The 14,788-nt window shown below is 52.5% G+C and overlaps 1 protein-coding gene across 2 annotated transcripts in view; it reads left to right on the top strand.

Moving 5' to 3' along the window:
• The window catches only part of LOC142255114 (granzyme A-like), a 75,159-nt gene that overhangs the window by 20,487 nt on the left and 39,884 nt on the right, over positions 1-14,788 (top strand). For both annotated transcript variants that reach the window (XM_075326575.1, XM_075326569.1), the window contains exon 4: positions 7,194-7,454. In XM_075326575.1, the coding sequence (XP_075182690.1) occupies positions 7,194-7,454 (261 nt within the window). The remainder of the gene's footprint in view (positions 1-7,193; positions 7,455-14,788) is intronic.

The following is a 14,788-nucleotide window of genomic DNA, read 5'->3' as shown; positions in this document are numbered from 1 at the left end:
TTTGGGGCCTGGTGAGGTGCAGGGTCGCGGGGGCAGCGCTGTGCCGCACGGCACTGTGGTACTCACTCAGCCAATGATGAATGCAAAGTCTCCGGTAAAACAAACGACTGAATGGACGGGTCCCACAGACGGCTGCGGTAGCTCTCCCGGTAGGTTGATGGTGACTGCCTTTCCCTGCACCTGTGTTGTGTTTACGGTTCCAATGGCTTCCCACCGGTAACCCGCTCCCCAGCTTGGATGGATGCTGAGGGAGCCCCTTTTGCCCGCAGGCTCTGGCCCTGGGAACTGTAGCCTTGGCGGTGACTGTGTTTCCCTTCACGGTGTGAGCTGTTGCCTTCAATCGGGTCTTGACTGCTGGGAACCCCCGGAGGTTCCCTTCGCTAACGGATTTGACCTGTTTTTCGGCGACTCCTAGCCTGGTCGGGGTCCGTAAGCCCTGCCGGATGGTGCTGGCCTCTCTTTGCTCTCCGATCCGGTACAGTCGGCCCACCGCCCGTCCACGGTCCTTACGGTTCGCTCCAATCAGCCTCTCCTGCAGACGGTCACCACCATCTGCCAACCTTGCTGTACCGTCCGGGCCACACACCCGGACGCCGTCAGACTGCTCCTCTACCACTTCACTCCTCACTCCTCAAACTTCAAACTCTATCTCTCATCTGACTCCTTTTCCCGCCTCCAGGACTGTGAACTCCTCGGTGGGCGGGACCAACCGCCTGGCCCAGCCCCTGGTGTGGACATCAGCCCCTGGAGGAAGGCAACAAGGATTTTTGTGTTTCACTTCGGTGTGCCTAACCGGGGTGTGGGGTGTGTTGGTGTAGTTCTGTGACAACCTGGCTTGTCCAGGGCGCCACACCTGGGACATCTTAATTTCGAAACTGTCTCACTGTACCTTGATGACGTAATCGTGTATTCCCAGACGTACAAAGCTCAACTGGAGCACCTGGCGGAAGTGTTTGCGTCCCTTGCTAAGTATGGGATGAAGCTGAAACCCTCCAAGTACCACCTGCTGATGCCTAAGGAGCAGTACCTCAGACACGTGGTGAGTGCAGAAGGTGTCGCCCCAGACCCTGAGAAGATTACCACTATCCAGGACTGGCCGCGGCTGACCACGGTGAGGAAGATGAGGCAATTCCTGGGCCTGGTGGGCTATTACCGCCGCTTCATCAAGGGGTACACAAAGATGGCTGCATCAATGCAAGACCTCCTCGTGGGACAGACCAAGAGTGGTAGGGCCCCTGGACGCCCATTTGTGTGGGAAGAGAAGCATAAGGAGTCCTTTCGCCAGCTGAAGCTAGCCTTGACAGGAGAAGAAATCCTGGCGTACCCCGACTACAGCCTCCCGTTCATCCTTTATACTGATGCCAGCAATGTGGGCCTGGGGGCAGTCTTGTCCCAGGTCCAGAACGGGAAGGAGAAAGTGATCGCCTACGCCAGCAGAAAACTCCGGCCCACAGAAAGAAACCCCGAGAATTACAGCTCCTTCAAGCTTGAATTCCTAGCCCTGGTGTGGGCAATCACCGAAAGGTTTCGGAATTACCTCGCGGCAGCGAAATTCACTGCCTACACGGACAATAATCCATTGACCCACCTGGATACGGCTAAGCTAGGTGCACTGGAACAGCGGTGGGTGGCTCGGCTGTCCAACTATGACTTCACTATCAAATACAGAGCCGGCCGCAAGAACACCAACGCGGACGCGTTATCCCGAATGCCCCACCTGCCTGATGGGGGGACGGAAGATGACGACCTCGAGGAAATCGAGTTGCCCGCGTTCCACCGGCCACCAGCTGAAAAACTGTGTGTCAATTAGCAACAGGTGAACCTGGACCCGTTGCCCAGCCAGGGGTGGCAAGAAGCTCAGGACCAGGCACCTGCTGTCCAGTTGGTCAAGACCATGATTGCACAGGGCTCCTCCAAAATGGATCCCTCAGCCCCCTCTGAAGCCCAGCGGCTGTGGAAGGAAAGAGCCCGGCTATACCTGCATCAAGGGAAGCTGTATCGGGAGCTGATCAACCCGAAAACTCATGAAAAGCTTCGCTAGCTGGTGGTTCCTCAGGCCAGCGTGCCCAAAGTCCTGCGGGCATACCATGATGGTGCTGGACACTTCGGTTGGAAGAAACTGGAGATGCTGCTGAGAGAGCGGTTTTATTGGAGTGGGATGCGGGAATCTGTGGAGACCTGGTGTCGAGAATGTGGTCCCTGTACACTGAGAAGACGGGATGAAGACAGCCAGAAAGCCCCCCTACAGCCGATCGTCACCCATCAGCCGCTGGAACTGGTCGCCTTGGACCACGTCAAGCTCACACCCAGCCGAAATGGGTATACCTACGCCCTGACTATCGTAGACCACTACTCGCGGTTCATGGTGGTTGTTCCAGTTAAAGATCTGACAGGCCGTACTGCAGCTAGAGCCTTCCAGGCCTACTTCTGTCGACCGCACGGGTACCTGGAGAGGGTGCTCACGGATCAGGGTCCGGCCTTTGAAGCCAAAGTGTTCCAGGAGTTTTGCCAGTTGTACAGGTGCAAGAAAATCAGGACCACACCATGCCATGCCCAAACCAATGGGATGTGTGAAAAGATGAATCACTTGGTCCTGGGTCTCCTCAAGACACTACCGTTGGAAGAATGAAACCTGTGGGCGGAGAAACTGCCCGACCTCGTAGACATGTACAACAACATTCCTTGTATCTCTACCAAGTGTACGCCCGCGTACCTGATGAGGGCCCGACCGGGCCGGCTGCCGGTGGACCTGGAGATGGGCCTGGATGCCCCTGAGGCTCTTTTCCCTCCACTGCAAGCTGGGATACCAAGCGGCGGGCGCAGTACCGACGGATTTAGGAATATGTGGAAAAGAATCTGCGTCAGAGCCGAGAAAAACAAGAACAGCGCTTCAACAGATGGGCTCCTGCTGTCCCCTTTGAGCCTCGGGATACAGTGCTGAAACGGAAGAGGAGAACCCATAAGCTTGATGATCAGTGGGAAAGAACCCCGTATGTCATACAGCCCACTGGATGGGAGAACGAGAAGACTTATCTGATTAGTCGCGACCAGGGGAAAACCACGGCTACAGTTTCCAGGAACCACCTGAAGAGATGCCCACACCCCTTGCGATTGGCAAATGAAGTCCCAGTCCCTTTACCGAACGGGGAAAAGAAAGAGGTGATCCACACAGTGATGGGCGACTTCCCAGTAGACTGGCCTATGCAGAACGGCGCGGTGATTATTCCTGTGATAATGTTCCCACAACCCGTGGATGAGATGGAGACGGAAATAACCGCCAGTGAACTGCTTGAACCAGTGCCCAGGGATGCACCTATACCTGCCATACCCGACAGACGGGAAGAGGAACCAGTTGTCTCCTCTGTCCCAGTGCCCCCCAATGACGACATTGTGCCCAGAAGGTCCACACGTCCCAACCTAGGTAGGCCCCCACTTAGGTATAGGGAAACTGCTATCTAGGGGTGCCGTATGTTGATTGTGTAAATATCTGAATGAATGAGCACTAATTATCCGAGACTGTCACCTGATTAAAAAGAACTGTTGTTCCCCGTTGGGACTGGTGTTGTTCCCATTTAAAACCGTAAGCCCCCGTATCGCATGAGTAACTACTCATGAACATGGCCGAGAACTTGCAGGCCACCCACGAACTTGTGGGATTGTAAATAGTTCCGGGCTGAGTTCCGGTGACCACCGCCGGGGTCAGGGGTCCCCCTGGACGTGGGGCCCCCTGAGTGTTAACCGGGTGCGGAATACCGTACCGTGACCATTCCCGCTTGGGCGACCTGAACTAGGTTCCTGCTTCTGGACTGGGGAAGAGGGGTGCTGCCCATTTCTTAGGGGCAGCATCAAGGTTTAGGTTGTTTGGGTGGGAAAGCGGAGGAACCGGGACCCGTCCATTATTATTAAAAATGTTTTTACCGTTAGTAACGTTTAAGCAAGTGCCTCCTGTCAGGGAAGATTTAAAAAGTATGCCTACTGTTTGTTTGTTGTTTTTGTATCCATCTCTTTTCAGAAAAAAAAATAAAACCGGTGATGGACGGGCAGCCCGCGGATGGTCTGCGTTTTACCAAGGGGGAGTGTGACGCCCTGGACCCCAGGGGTCACAGAATAACATCACACACATACACACCCCCTCCCCTGGTAGGAAACATCCGTCAAACAAAAACCCTTGTTGCCTCCTCCAGGGTCTGATGTCCACACCAGGTGGGGCGGAGCCAGGTGGTTGACCCCACCCACCGAGGAGTTCACAGTCCTGGAGGCGGGAAAAACAGTTAGTTAGAGTTTGGAGTTCAAGTGCAGTGGAGCTGGAGGTGGAAGTGGAGCGACTGTGAGTGTCTGGGTCGGAGCCCAGGCACTGTCAGCAAGGTCGGCAGACGGTGGTGGCCGTCTGCAGGAGTTAGTGGACGTCTGCGGAACCAAAGGACCGGGGTCGGGCGGTGGCCCGCCGGTACCGAACCGGGGAGCGGAGTGAAGCTAAGCACCAAGGCAGGGTACTCAGACCCCGACTAGTTTCGGAAGCCGCCGTAACGGTTAAATTCTCTGATTGCGGTCTGGACCTCAGGGGTTCATTCCCACCCAAGTCCCGTCAGAAGGCAACAGCCCAACCCGTCCGGATAAGGGCCAGCGCCTGCAGGCAAAATGGGCTCTCCCGACACGTACAAGCCGGGGAGCGGACCACCCGTGGGAATCCATAGGGGTCAAACACTTACATACAGGTGCAGGGAAAGACAGCCGCCACCAACCCGTCCGGGGAGAGTGAAGAAGCCGCAGCCGACTGTTGGCCCCGTCTATCCAGCCGTTTGGTTTACCAGAGACTCTGTCATTGACTATCTGAGTGAGTACACCAGTGCCATCCGGCACAGCGCTGCACCGCGGCCCCGCATCCGCGCTGCCTCCCCGCGTCGGCTCCCGCACATAGCCCCTACCCACCAACATCCAACCCCCAACCGGGGCCCCGAGACAAACAGCCCCTACCCACGGAGGGGCCAACACCTCAGCTACTCCCCGCCATTGCTCCCGGGAACCCCCGTCACCAGCAGCGGTGGTGCCCACCATCACCACAACCCCGTGGGTGGCGTCACAACCGACATCCCACCACCAAACCTCCCCCTTTTCACTCGCGGGCGAGGAGGCGCTGCTCGAGCCCCCGGGTCCGGCCCCATGATCGAGCCACCGAGGAGCAGAAGCACCGGACCCGAGCGCCAGAGATTCCCCAGGGGAGCGGCGTTCCCCAAGGAAACCCCTCTCCGCCCACGACAGATGGATGGAGATTAATCACATCTAAGTACAGAAAAAAATGTGTTAGTTTAGTCAGGTTTTTTTTATTCTTACAAAAATACTAGAAAATAATGAAAAAAAAAATCACCAAAATGACATTTTCTTTTCTTGAGATCTAATCTCAATCGTTGCAGGCAGCAGCTAAAGCTATGATTCACAGCCTCCACTGACAACCAACATCACTAGGAGGATTTTATATACTTGAAGCTGCAGTGTAGCCCCTGAACCCACAGGCAGATTATAGAGGTACATAGAGATATATCTGTACATAGCAGTGCATTTCTAACTACCTTTTCCAAAGAGAAAATAAAAATCAGGTTTTTTCTTCCTACAAAATGACTAACACAATGAAAAATAATGAAAAACAATTACAATGATGTCTTTTTTAATCCATTTAAAAAAAAAAAATAAAATAATAATAAACATAATCAGCATGGATATGTTTGTTGTTCCTGTAATTGTAGTAACCCGCACAATACAGTGATCAGATTATTTACAGTGATGAGTAAATGGCGTAAAAAAAATAGTTGGGTTGATTTTTTTCTCTCTTCTATAAACCGATAAAAATTATAATGAAAAAAAAGAAAAACCTTAGACCGTTTTCACATGCTGCTTTTTTGTACTGTTTTTTTTCTGCACGTTTTAAACAGGTGTCCGCACCGCACGATGAAATAACAATTTACTCTAATTATTGCATGTTTGCGGTGTTTCTTTAATGCATTTTCCCCTTATCTAATGCGTTTTTGTGCAGATTTGAAGCTCCATTTTATATGCTTTTTCAACCCCTTTCCATTATTGGACATACCCTGTACGTACTGATTGCTAAGGTATTCCGGACTAAGAATTTGCGGGGTCTGCACGATCGCTGCCGGGTCTTCAGCTTTAGTGAAATCCAAGACCAGGCTATTGCAGCCAGGAGTGGTGCTTGCATTGCCCTTAGCTGTTTAACGCCTTAACTGCTGCGATAGAAAGCGATCACAGTATTTATGAGGCATTGGAGGAAATGAAAGGAAAGGGTTAATCCGCACTACCAGAAGAAGATCACTGAAATTCGATGGGGATTGCAACCTCCTATTTTATTGCTCTATGCGTTTCGGAGCTGTATAACCCTCTTCTTCAGAAGGATAACCCCTTCTTCTGAAGAAAGAGTTATACAGCTCCAAAACACATAGAACAATAAAATCAGATGTTGTAATCCCCATCGAATTTCAGTGATCTTCTTCTGGCAGCGCGGATTAACCCTTTCCTTCCATCTCCTCCAACGCTATCATCCTGGGTTCTGCAGCAGCTATCGTTATCACGTAATTTCAGTGGTTGTGTCTATATCACATCTGCAACAGGTTAGTGCGCCTATTTAAATCCTTTCTGGTACCACCGGATAAGACACCATTTGTGCCCCCCTTCTTTGTCATTTCAGTTTTTACTAGGAAAGCATTTAGGAGGCAGGGAGAGGAGTGTGATCCTCTCCCAAGAGATTGGGACCCCCTTAAAGCTACAGAGTTAAAGTGATCCTGGTCAAAATCTTAAAAACTGACCCAGACATGAAAGTGAAAATAGGCTCCGGGGTGAAGGGGTTAATAGTACAGAAAAAAAAAAAGCTTTTATTTTGCACTGAAACATGCAACAGCTCTCTAAAGTTAGGGAATGTGGCTAAGTTTAAATTCTTACCCCAATTTGCGGAGCTGGAACTGGAGTAAAACCATTAAAACTTGCAAAATGGTTGTCCAACTATAGATTGCATAAACGTTTCAAGCAATTCATAATGGCAAAAACTACTTGAATCGATCCCTTAGCAAAAAATTCTTGTTTATTATTAACGTGAAAGCAATCAAAGTAGGAGAACATTCCATGTATACAATTGTCTTTAAATTTGCTGATGATTTTTATTATTTATTGAATTTTACTCTTTTTTTCAGCTGTCTCGGGATGCTGAGCTCAATTCAGCAGTGGATATTTTGCCGCTACCAGACAATGACACTGATGTTAAAGCAGACACAATTTGCCAAGTAGCAGGATGGGGGCAGACTGAAACCAGAAAGTTTTCAAGCGCACTGAGAGAGGTCAACGTCAGCATTTTTGATAGAGAACAATGCAAGAAGAAGTGGAGACACCAATATGTAATTTCAGATAATATGATATGCACCTCTGTGGGACCAGACAAAAAAGATACGTGCAAGGTAACATTCTGTTTTCTATAGAAAATTGGGCTGCTTCCTGAAAAGGGTACGGGCAGTCCAAGGGCCAAAACTAAGCACTATCTGATGATTCCCTGCCCCAATCTCTTCAAAGTCTTTTAGTGATAGACTCTAGTAATGAGCGAATATATACGGTATTATTCGTTACTCGCACTAATATTAAGGTATTTGGGATATTCGTTACTTGTCGAGTATTATGGTGTTTGCCTTGTAAGTTTCTAGTCCCTACTCCACATTTGGCACCTGATTTTCAGCCTCTAAACATGTAGGGATTGCTTGCCAATCACCGTAATGCTGTAGCCATCTTTACTATTAGCATTACTGTGATTGGCAGGTGCAGTGGACAAAAAGTAAATAACATGCAGTCCCCCACCCATTTGTGATAACCAGTGCTGAAAAAACACACAGCTGGGGACTGGTATTCTCAGGCTGGGAAGGTCCATGGTTATTGGTCCCTCCCCGGCCTAAGAAAAACAGCCTGCAACCGCCCCACAATTGGCGCATACATTAGATTAGATGCAGCAAGTGTGCTGCTTTACCCAGTTCATCCTGATTGCCTTGGTGGGGTGGCAATCGGGGTAATGAATGGGTTTGATAGCAGCTGTGATTTGTCAAAAATCACAGCTGCCATTAAGCCCTAGGTTGATAATAGAGAAGTCTTTGAGACCTGTCCCGTTACCAAATTTGAAAGTAAATAAAAACATACACTAAAATCTTTTATTTTCAATAAAAAAACCACCCGCTTTCACCAATATATTAACCCCCCCAAAACCCTGCAGGTCCAACATAGTCTACACTACGTCCCACAATGATCCCGGCTCTGATATATCCATAGGCCATGGTAACATTAGAACAAGACCGTTCATTATGGCCTCTAGGACACACTGAGAGGAGTGTGGGAGCTGCCAGGAGTAACCTCAGGTGCACTCATTGCTGGACTGTCTGACTGTGTGTCATGATAGCAGCACAGTCCGACAGTCCGGCACTAAGTTCACCTCAGATCACTTGTGCCGCTTCTCACGATACCCTCTGCATAAGCCACAAGCTCCCCGCAGGTGAACGGGGTGCCGGACTGTTGAACTGCGTGACATGGCAGCATCGCATTCTAACAGTCTGGCACTGGCTGCGGGCTGCTGTTTTTAGGCTAGGGAGTGCCCAATAACCAAGGACCTTTTCAGCCTAAGAATACCAGTCCACAGCTGCCTGCTTTATCTGCACTGGTTATCACAAATGGGTGGAGCCCATGTCTTTTTTTATTATTTATTAAAATATATTTAAAAAAAAAATAGCGTGGGGGAGCCTCTATTTTTGATAACCAGCCAAGATATAGCACAGAGCTGAGCACTGCAGCTCCCAGCTGTCTACTGTACTTGCACTGGTTATCACAAATAGGTGAAGGAGCACACATCAAAGTGGCGTAATACTCTGAAAACATTGTTACCAGAAGTGACGACCTGTGTTTCAGAGATCCATCCAGGCATCTTTGACCATGCTGTTCCCATTCAATTTCAGTATTCTTCCATCCATTTCAGGATTTTTCCATCCCTGCCAGACATCCTGGGCGAGTCCACCTGAAAATTATTTGAGTTATCCATTGACTTGCATTAGATTAGTTATTCGTGATGAATGCATGTGAAGTGACCAGGCAGGGAGGCCTCTGGCTGTGTAGTCGTGGCAGCACTATGGTGCAGGCACATCCCTGTCTTCATCACTTCTTTAGGGTTAAAACAGTGTGTGCTAGTGTCTTCGTTCTCCATTACACAAATAGACTTCAGGCAAGAGTTGAATGCAATAAAAGAGAACATTTATTCAGCACAGTCCAATAATCCGAACAGCAGACAGTAAAGAAACAGGCAGTTGCAGACTTTCAGTGGAGCTGGGGACACCCTGACCAAACGCCACCTCGGGTGGGGATATGCCCTCCGTACTCTACTTCCTTCGGGCACCCACGATTCAGCCAAGCATACACCGGACCCACACCGGCAGAATAGGCTCTGAGGTTGCGTCCACCTCCTTATCTCCGGTGTCCCGTGCTGTTTCGCTCACACTCTGCCCAAGTGCACACACTGCTGTCCCGGATCTCACAGCTTGACAGACACTCCGGTAAAAGCCACTCCGGTCAGCGGATCACGGCAATATTAGTGGAGCTGGGGACACTCTGACCAGACGTCACCTCGGGTGGGGATATGCCCTCCGTACTCTACTTCCTTCGGGCACCCACTATTCAGCCAAGCATACACCGGACCCACACCGGCAGAATAGGCTCTGAGGTTACGTCCACCTCCTCCTCTCCGGTGTCCCTTGATGGTCCGCTCACACTATCGCACTTGCCGCTGCAGATGCTCGCACTCCGCTGACCCGGATCTCTCTACCCCACACACATTCAGACCTAGCCTAGATATCCGGCCGACTCCTCCTCCCCGGTGGCAACAGCCGTCCCACCCGGCCACTAGGGGGTGCCCTAACACATCACATAAAAACATATAATTCAACACTTTTAATAATCACAATGCCGGGTAACTATGTTAAACTAGTAGGGGGTAGGCCCACCCACTACATGCCTCCCCTCTTAAAATCCGAGCCTCCCGGCAAGGCTCTTAAACACATAAAAACATAAACACATAAAAACCTTTCGGTTCAGTCCTCAACAGCGGCACCAGTTCAGCGGCGTTCCCGGTCTTAAGGGGCGCTTGATGGCGCAGCAGCGCTCCCGGTCTCTGGATAGCGCCCGGAGGCTCAACAGCGCTCCCGGTCTTAGATGTGCGCCCGGAGGCTTCAATAGCGCTCCCGGTCTTTGCTGAAGGTGCCCGGAGGCTTCAATAGCGCTCCCGGTCTTTGCTGAAGGGCAACAGGCCCGTAAAACTTTTCAACAAAAGCAACTTTCTGCCGGTTTACAACCATCCCGGTCTTCACAGGTGCTGGAGCGAACAGCTTACTCTGGGGGCCAGGCCCTCTTCCACTCTTCCGCTTGAGCCTGGATATAGGCCCCCAGAGTTTGTCCTGGCTGGCGGCGGATCCGCCTGAAAGACACCGGAGCGTAGCACGGCTCCTCCGGCACAGCTGCTGCTGCACCTCTTGGTGGTGATGGCGTCTCCGCCCGGGACGGTGGTGGTGCGGCGGGCGACGCGTCCAGCATGAAAACTGGCCTGTTGTTGACATTTTGCGTCACCGCCACCACAGTTGGGAGCCTCTCCGGATCGAGGGCTGGCTCTGCCTCTGCTTCCGGGGCAGCCGTCGGTACGCGCCGGGGTTGAGGAGGCGCGGCCGGTCTGGTACGGCTCTGTCGTCGCTCTTGCTGCTCCTCCCACGCAATCTCCTCCTGCCACTGCTCCGCTTCCCGGGTGGTGGGCATGCGGGAAACACACACCGCAAACAGACCGCGGCTGCCTTTGTCCGGCAAGAAGCTGACTTTCTCGCCCGGCCACAGGGTATGGAGTCGCTTGGGGAGTCCTTCTACATCCAGGTGAACTCGGTTGTAAAAGTAGTCATCCCCGGTCTCTACTTCACGGATGAATCCATACCCCTCCTGCTGGTTGAATTTAACAACCACCCCGGTCACGAACTGCTGGGCCAGATCCTCTCCACCGGGCCCGGACAGCATTTCCCGGACTATGGTCTCAGCCAGGAGCCGTTCCCGGACGGGATCAGGCTTCGGGGGCGGAACACTGGGACGCGCCCTCTCCGGCGGGGCGATGACTGGGTCCCAGAAGAAGCCCAGGTGGTCCTCCTCTAGACGCCCGGCTAACTCTTCGGCTGACTCCGGCACCGGAACAAATGGTGTGGCGGCGGCGTTAAGCTGCGGGGTGTCCCAAGGGAAAACAGCAACCCCCGGACGGCTTGGCATGGGCGGGGTAGCATAGGTCGCCTTCACTTCCGTAATGGTGCTCCCGGTTTGAGCGTCCCACGAAGTCTTCCAAGAGACCTTGTCCGGTCTCGTAGAGCCTCCCGGCCCAATGGGGAGATCCGCTATCGCGGCCTCGCTAGCAGGGGCGAACCGGGGTCGGCCTCGGCCAAGGCTGATGAGGGCCATAGTCGTCGCCAACTCCGCAGGTTGCCCAAAGTTCTCCATCTCGGTTCTCAACGGAATCACTGGTAATGGCGGTGGTGTCGACGCTGAGACTGGAGGAAGTGGAGGCGGGTCTTCGTTTCCCGCTTTTGAACAAACTCCACCCCCAGCCTCACGCATCATCTCGACTCCTCCGCCGAGGTACTTCTTTTTCCTTTTCTTAGTCTTCAATGCCCTGGAGCTGGCGCCTCCCCTCTTTGGGCGGAGTACTCTGTCCTTTTTCTTCGGCGCCGGCCAGCCCCAGGCTCTTCTTTTGGCGCCTACTTTTCGCGCCCTTTCTTCCTCACAGATAACGGCCTCCTTGCCGCCATCTTGTACCCGGTCCAACGCCTTGGGCACTTCTTCCTCCCACCATGGGACTGGAAATCTTCTCTCTTCGTCCGAATTCCGTGCTTCAGGCACTACTTGGTCTTCAGACTCCTGGTTCTCCGGCAAAGGACTCGGATCCTGCCGACTACGCCACATGAAGTGACCAGGCAGGGAGGCCTCTGGCTGTGTAGTCGTGGCAGCACTATGGTGCAGGCACATCCCTGTCTTCATCACTTCTTTAGGGTTAAAACAGTGTGTGCTAGTGTCTTCGTTCTCAATTACACAAATAGACTTCAGGCAAGAGTTGAATGCAATAAAAGAGAACATTTATTCAGCACAGTCCAATAATCCGAACAGCAGACAGTAAAGAAACAGGCAGTTGCAGACTTTCAGTGGAGCTGGGGACACCCTGACCAAACGCCACCTCGGGTGGGGATATGCCCTCCGTACTCTACTTCCTTCGGGCACCCACGATTCAGCCAAGCATACACCGGACCCACACCGGCAGAATAGGCTCTGAGGTTGCGTCCACCTCCTTATCTCCGGTGTCCCGTGCTGTTTCGCTCACACTCTGCCCAAGTGCACACACTGCTGTCCCGGATCTCACAGCTTGACAGACACTCCGGTAAAAGCCACTCCGGTCAGCGGATCACGGCAATATTAGTGGAGCTGGGGACACTCTGACCAGACGTCACCTCGGGTGGGGATATGCCCTCCGTACTCTACTTCCTTCGGGCACCCACTATTCAGCCAAGCATACACCGGACCCACACCGGCAGAATAGGCTCTGAGGTTACGTCCACCTCCTCCTCTCCGGTGTCCCTTGATGGTCCGCTCACACTATCGCACTTGCCGCTGCAGATGCTCGCACTCCGCTGACCCGGATCTCTCTACCCCACACACATTCAGACCTAGCCTAGATATCCGGCCGACTCCTCCTCCCCGGTGGCAACAGCCGTCCCACCCGGCCACTAGGGGGTGCCCTAACACATCACATAAAAACATATAATTCAACACTTTTAATAATCACAATGCCGGGTAACTATGTTAAACTAGTAGGGGGTAGGCCCACCCACTACACATGAATAGTACAAAATATTTGCGACAGATAATCCTAACCCCAATATTTTAGTATTCCCCCATCACTAATAGACTCTATTGGTGTCACGCTAGGTACGGGGAAGTACCAAGCGAACAGCGAAAGGAAAGGGAAGCAAAACCATGTGTCTAGGGAAGGGGAAGATGGTGACCCCATACCAAACACCTATTGCTGGTCCCTGGGGTCCCTCACCACACTAGATAGGTTCTGCACCTATGCGCCGAGCCGGATACCTGACAGTAGGTATCCTTAGTGCTTGATCTTAATAGGGAACGCATGGGATGAGCTCTTCATCAACCCCACTAAATGGTATAGAAGACACAAGGATGACACACAGGGGGAAAATGCATGAACTACTTATCTACAGCAGAGTTTTTAACAACGACAGCACAGAAGACTACAAACCACCTGCTTGTGTACCGCCCCGCGCTTGGCTGCGGCCGAGCCGCTCGGATCCAGGCTCGTCGGTGGGTGGCTCGAGCGCCTCCGGACCCAGGGTCACTTCGCTCTGAAAGGGACTGGCGCTTTGAAGGGGGGCTGTTTAGGTTTACGGCCAGAGCCGTGGTTTTGGTTAAGTGCGTGACGCCACCCACGGGTTGTGGTGAATGTGGACACCACCGCTGCTGTTTACTAGGCACCCGGGGAAGGTGTTGCGCAGCAAGGTGTTAACCCCTCCATGGGGTGATGGCCCCGGGACCCGATTGGGAAGGATGTGCTGGTGTGGTGCAGGGCGGTGCGCGGCCCGAGGGCACAGTTGTACTCACGATGATTGACACACACAAGTCTCTGGTAAACCAAGATGATGGTGGTCGGTGCCCGTAGCCGGCTGCGTCTGGTCCCCCACTCGGTTTGGTGGTCTCTGCCTTTCTTCTGCACCGTGTTGTGTAGCTGTGGACTGCCCGCACTTCAGCGATGGGAGTCTGCTCCCCGGCTTTGGGGATGTCGGAAGAGCCCGTTGTCCGCAGACGCTGGCCCGTGGGATCTCTCTGTCTGTGCGGTGGCTTTCTATCCCACTCGGTGGGCTGTTGTCTTCAGTCGGGACTTGGGTGGGAAAGGACCTAAAGGCCAGACCTCAATCAGTTAATTAACTCGGTCCAGTAGTTTCCGGACCTCGTTTCAGGGTCTGAGTACCCCCCTTTGTGCTCCGGTTTCCAGTCGGTTCCCCGGTTCGGTACCGGCGGGCCACTACCCTGTCCCGGTCCCTTACGGTTCCACCGAGCCGTCTTCCCGGCTCCTGCAGGCTGAGGCCACCGTATGCCTCCTAGCCAAAGGTGGCTGGGCTCCGACCCAGACACCTGTTGTCAGACTGCGGCAGACCTGGGCTCAGGCCTGCCTCAGGACTTGAACTTCAGATTACTATCCTTAAGCTCCACTACTCAACTCCAGAACTGAACTAACTGTGTTTTTCCTGCCTCAGGACCTGTGAACTCCTCGGCGGGCGTGTCCAACCGCCTGGGCACGCCCCCTGGTGTGTCCATCAAACCCTGAGGGAGGTGACTACTAGGGTTTTGTGTTTTGCTGATGTTACCTAGTGAGGGACTGGTGTTGTGTGGGGCGCTATTTGTGACTACCTGGCTAGTCCAGGGTATCACACTTGCATCCAGACCTTGCATGAACTGAATAATATCACCAGCAGCAGTCCAAGGTAGGAAGAGGTATTTAAACACCAAGGGAATACTGATGATCAGCAGCTGTGTGGAAGTCGAGCTCCTGTTGGGTCCAAAAGGGAGAGAGATGAATCCAGCAGGAAAGCTACGTATACCAAAAAATACTGACAGCAGGAACAATGGAAAGTCAGGAAGAATTTTACACAGCCAAACACTGTGACCTTCTATGGCCAGA

The sequence above is a fragment of the Anomaloglossus baeobatrachus genome, chromosome 1 (assembly GCF_048569485.1).
Source record: "Anomaloglossus baeobatrachus isolate aAnoBae1 chromosome 1, aAnoBae1.hap1, whole genome shotgun sequence".
NCBI lineage: Eukaryota > Metazoa > Chordata > Amphibia > Anura > Aromobatidae > Anomaloglossus > Anomaloglossus baeobatrachus.
Note: the sequence above shows the minus strand (reverse complement) of the source record. Positions and strands in the feature narration are given on the sequence as shown.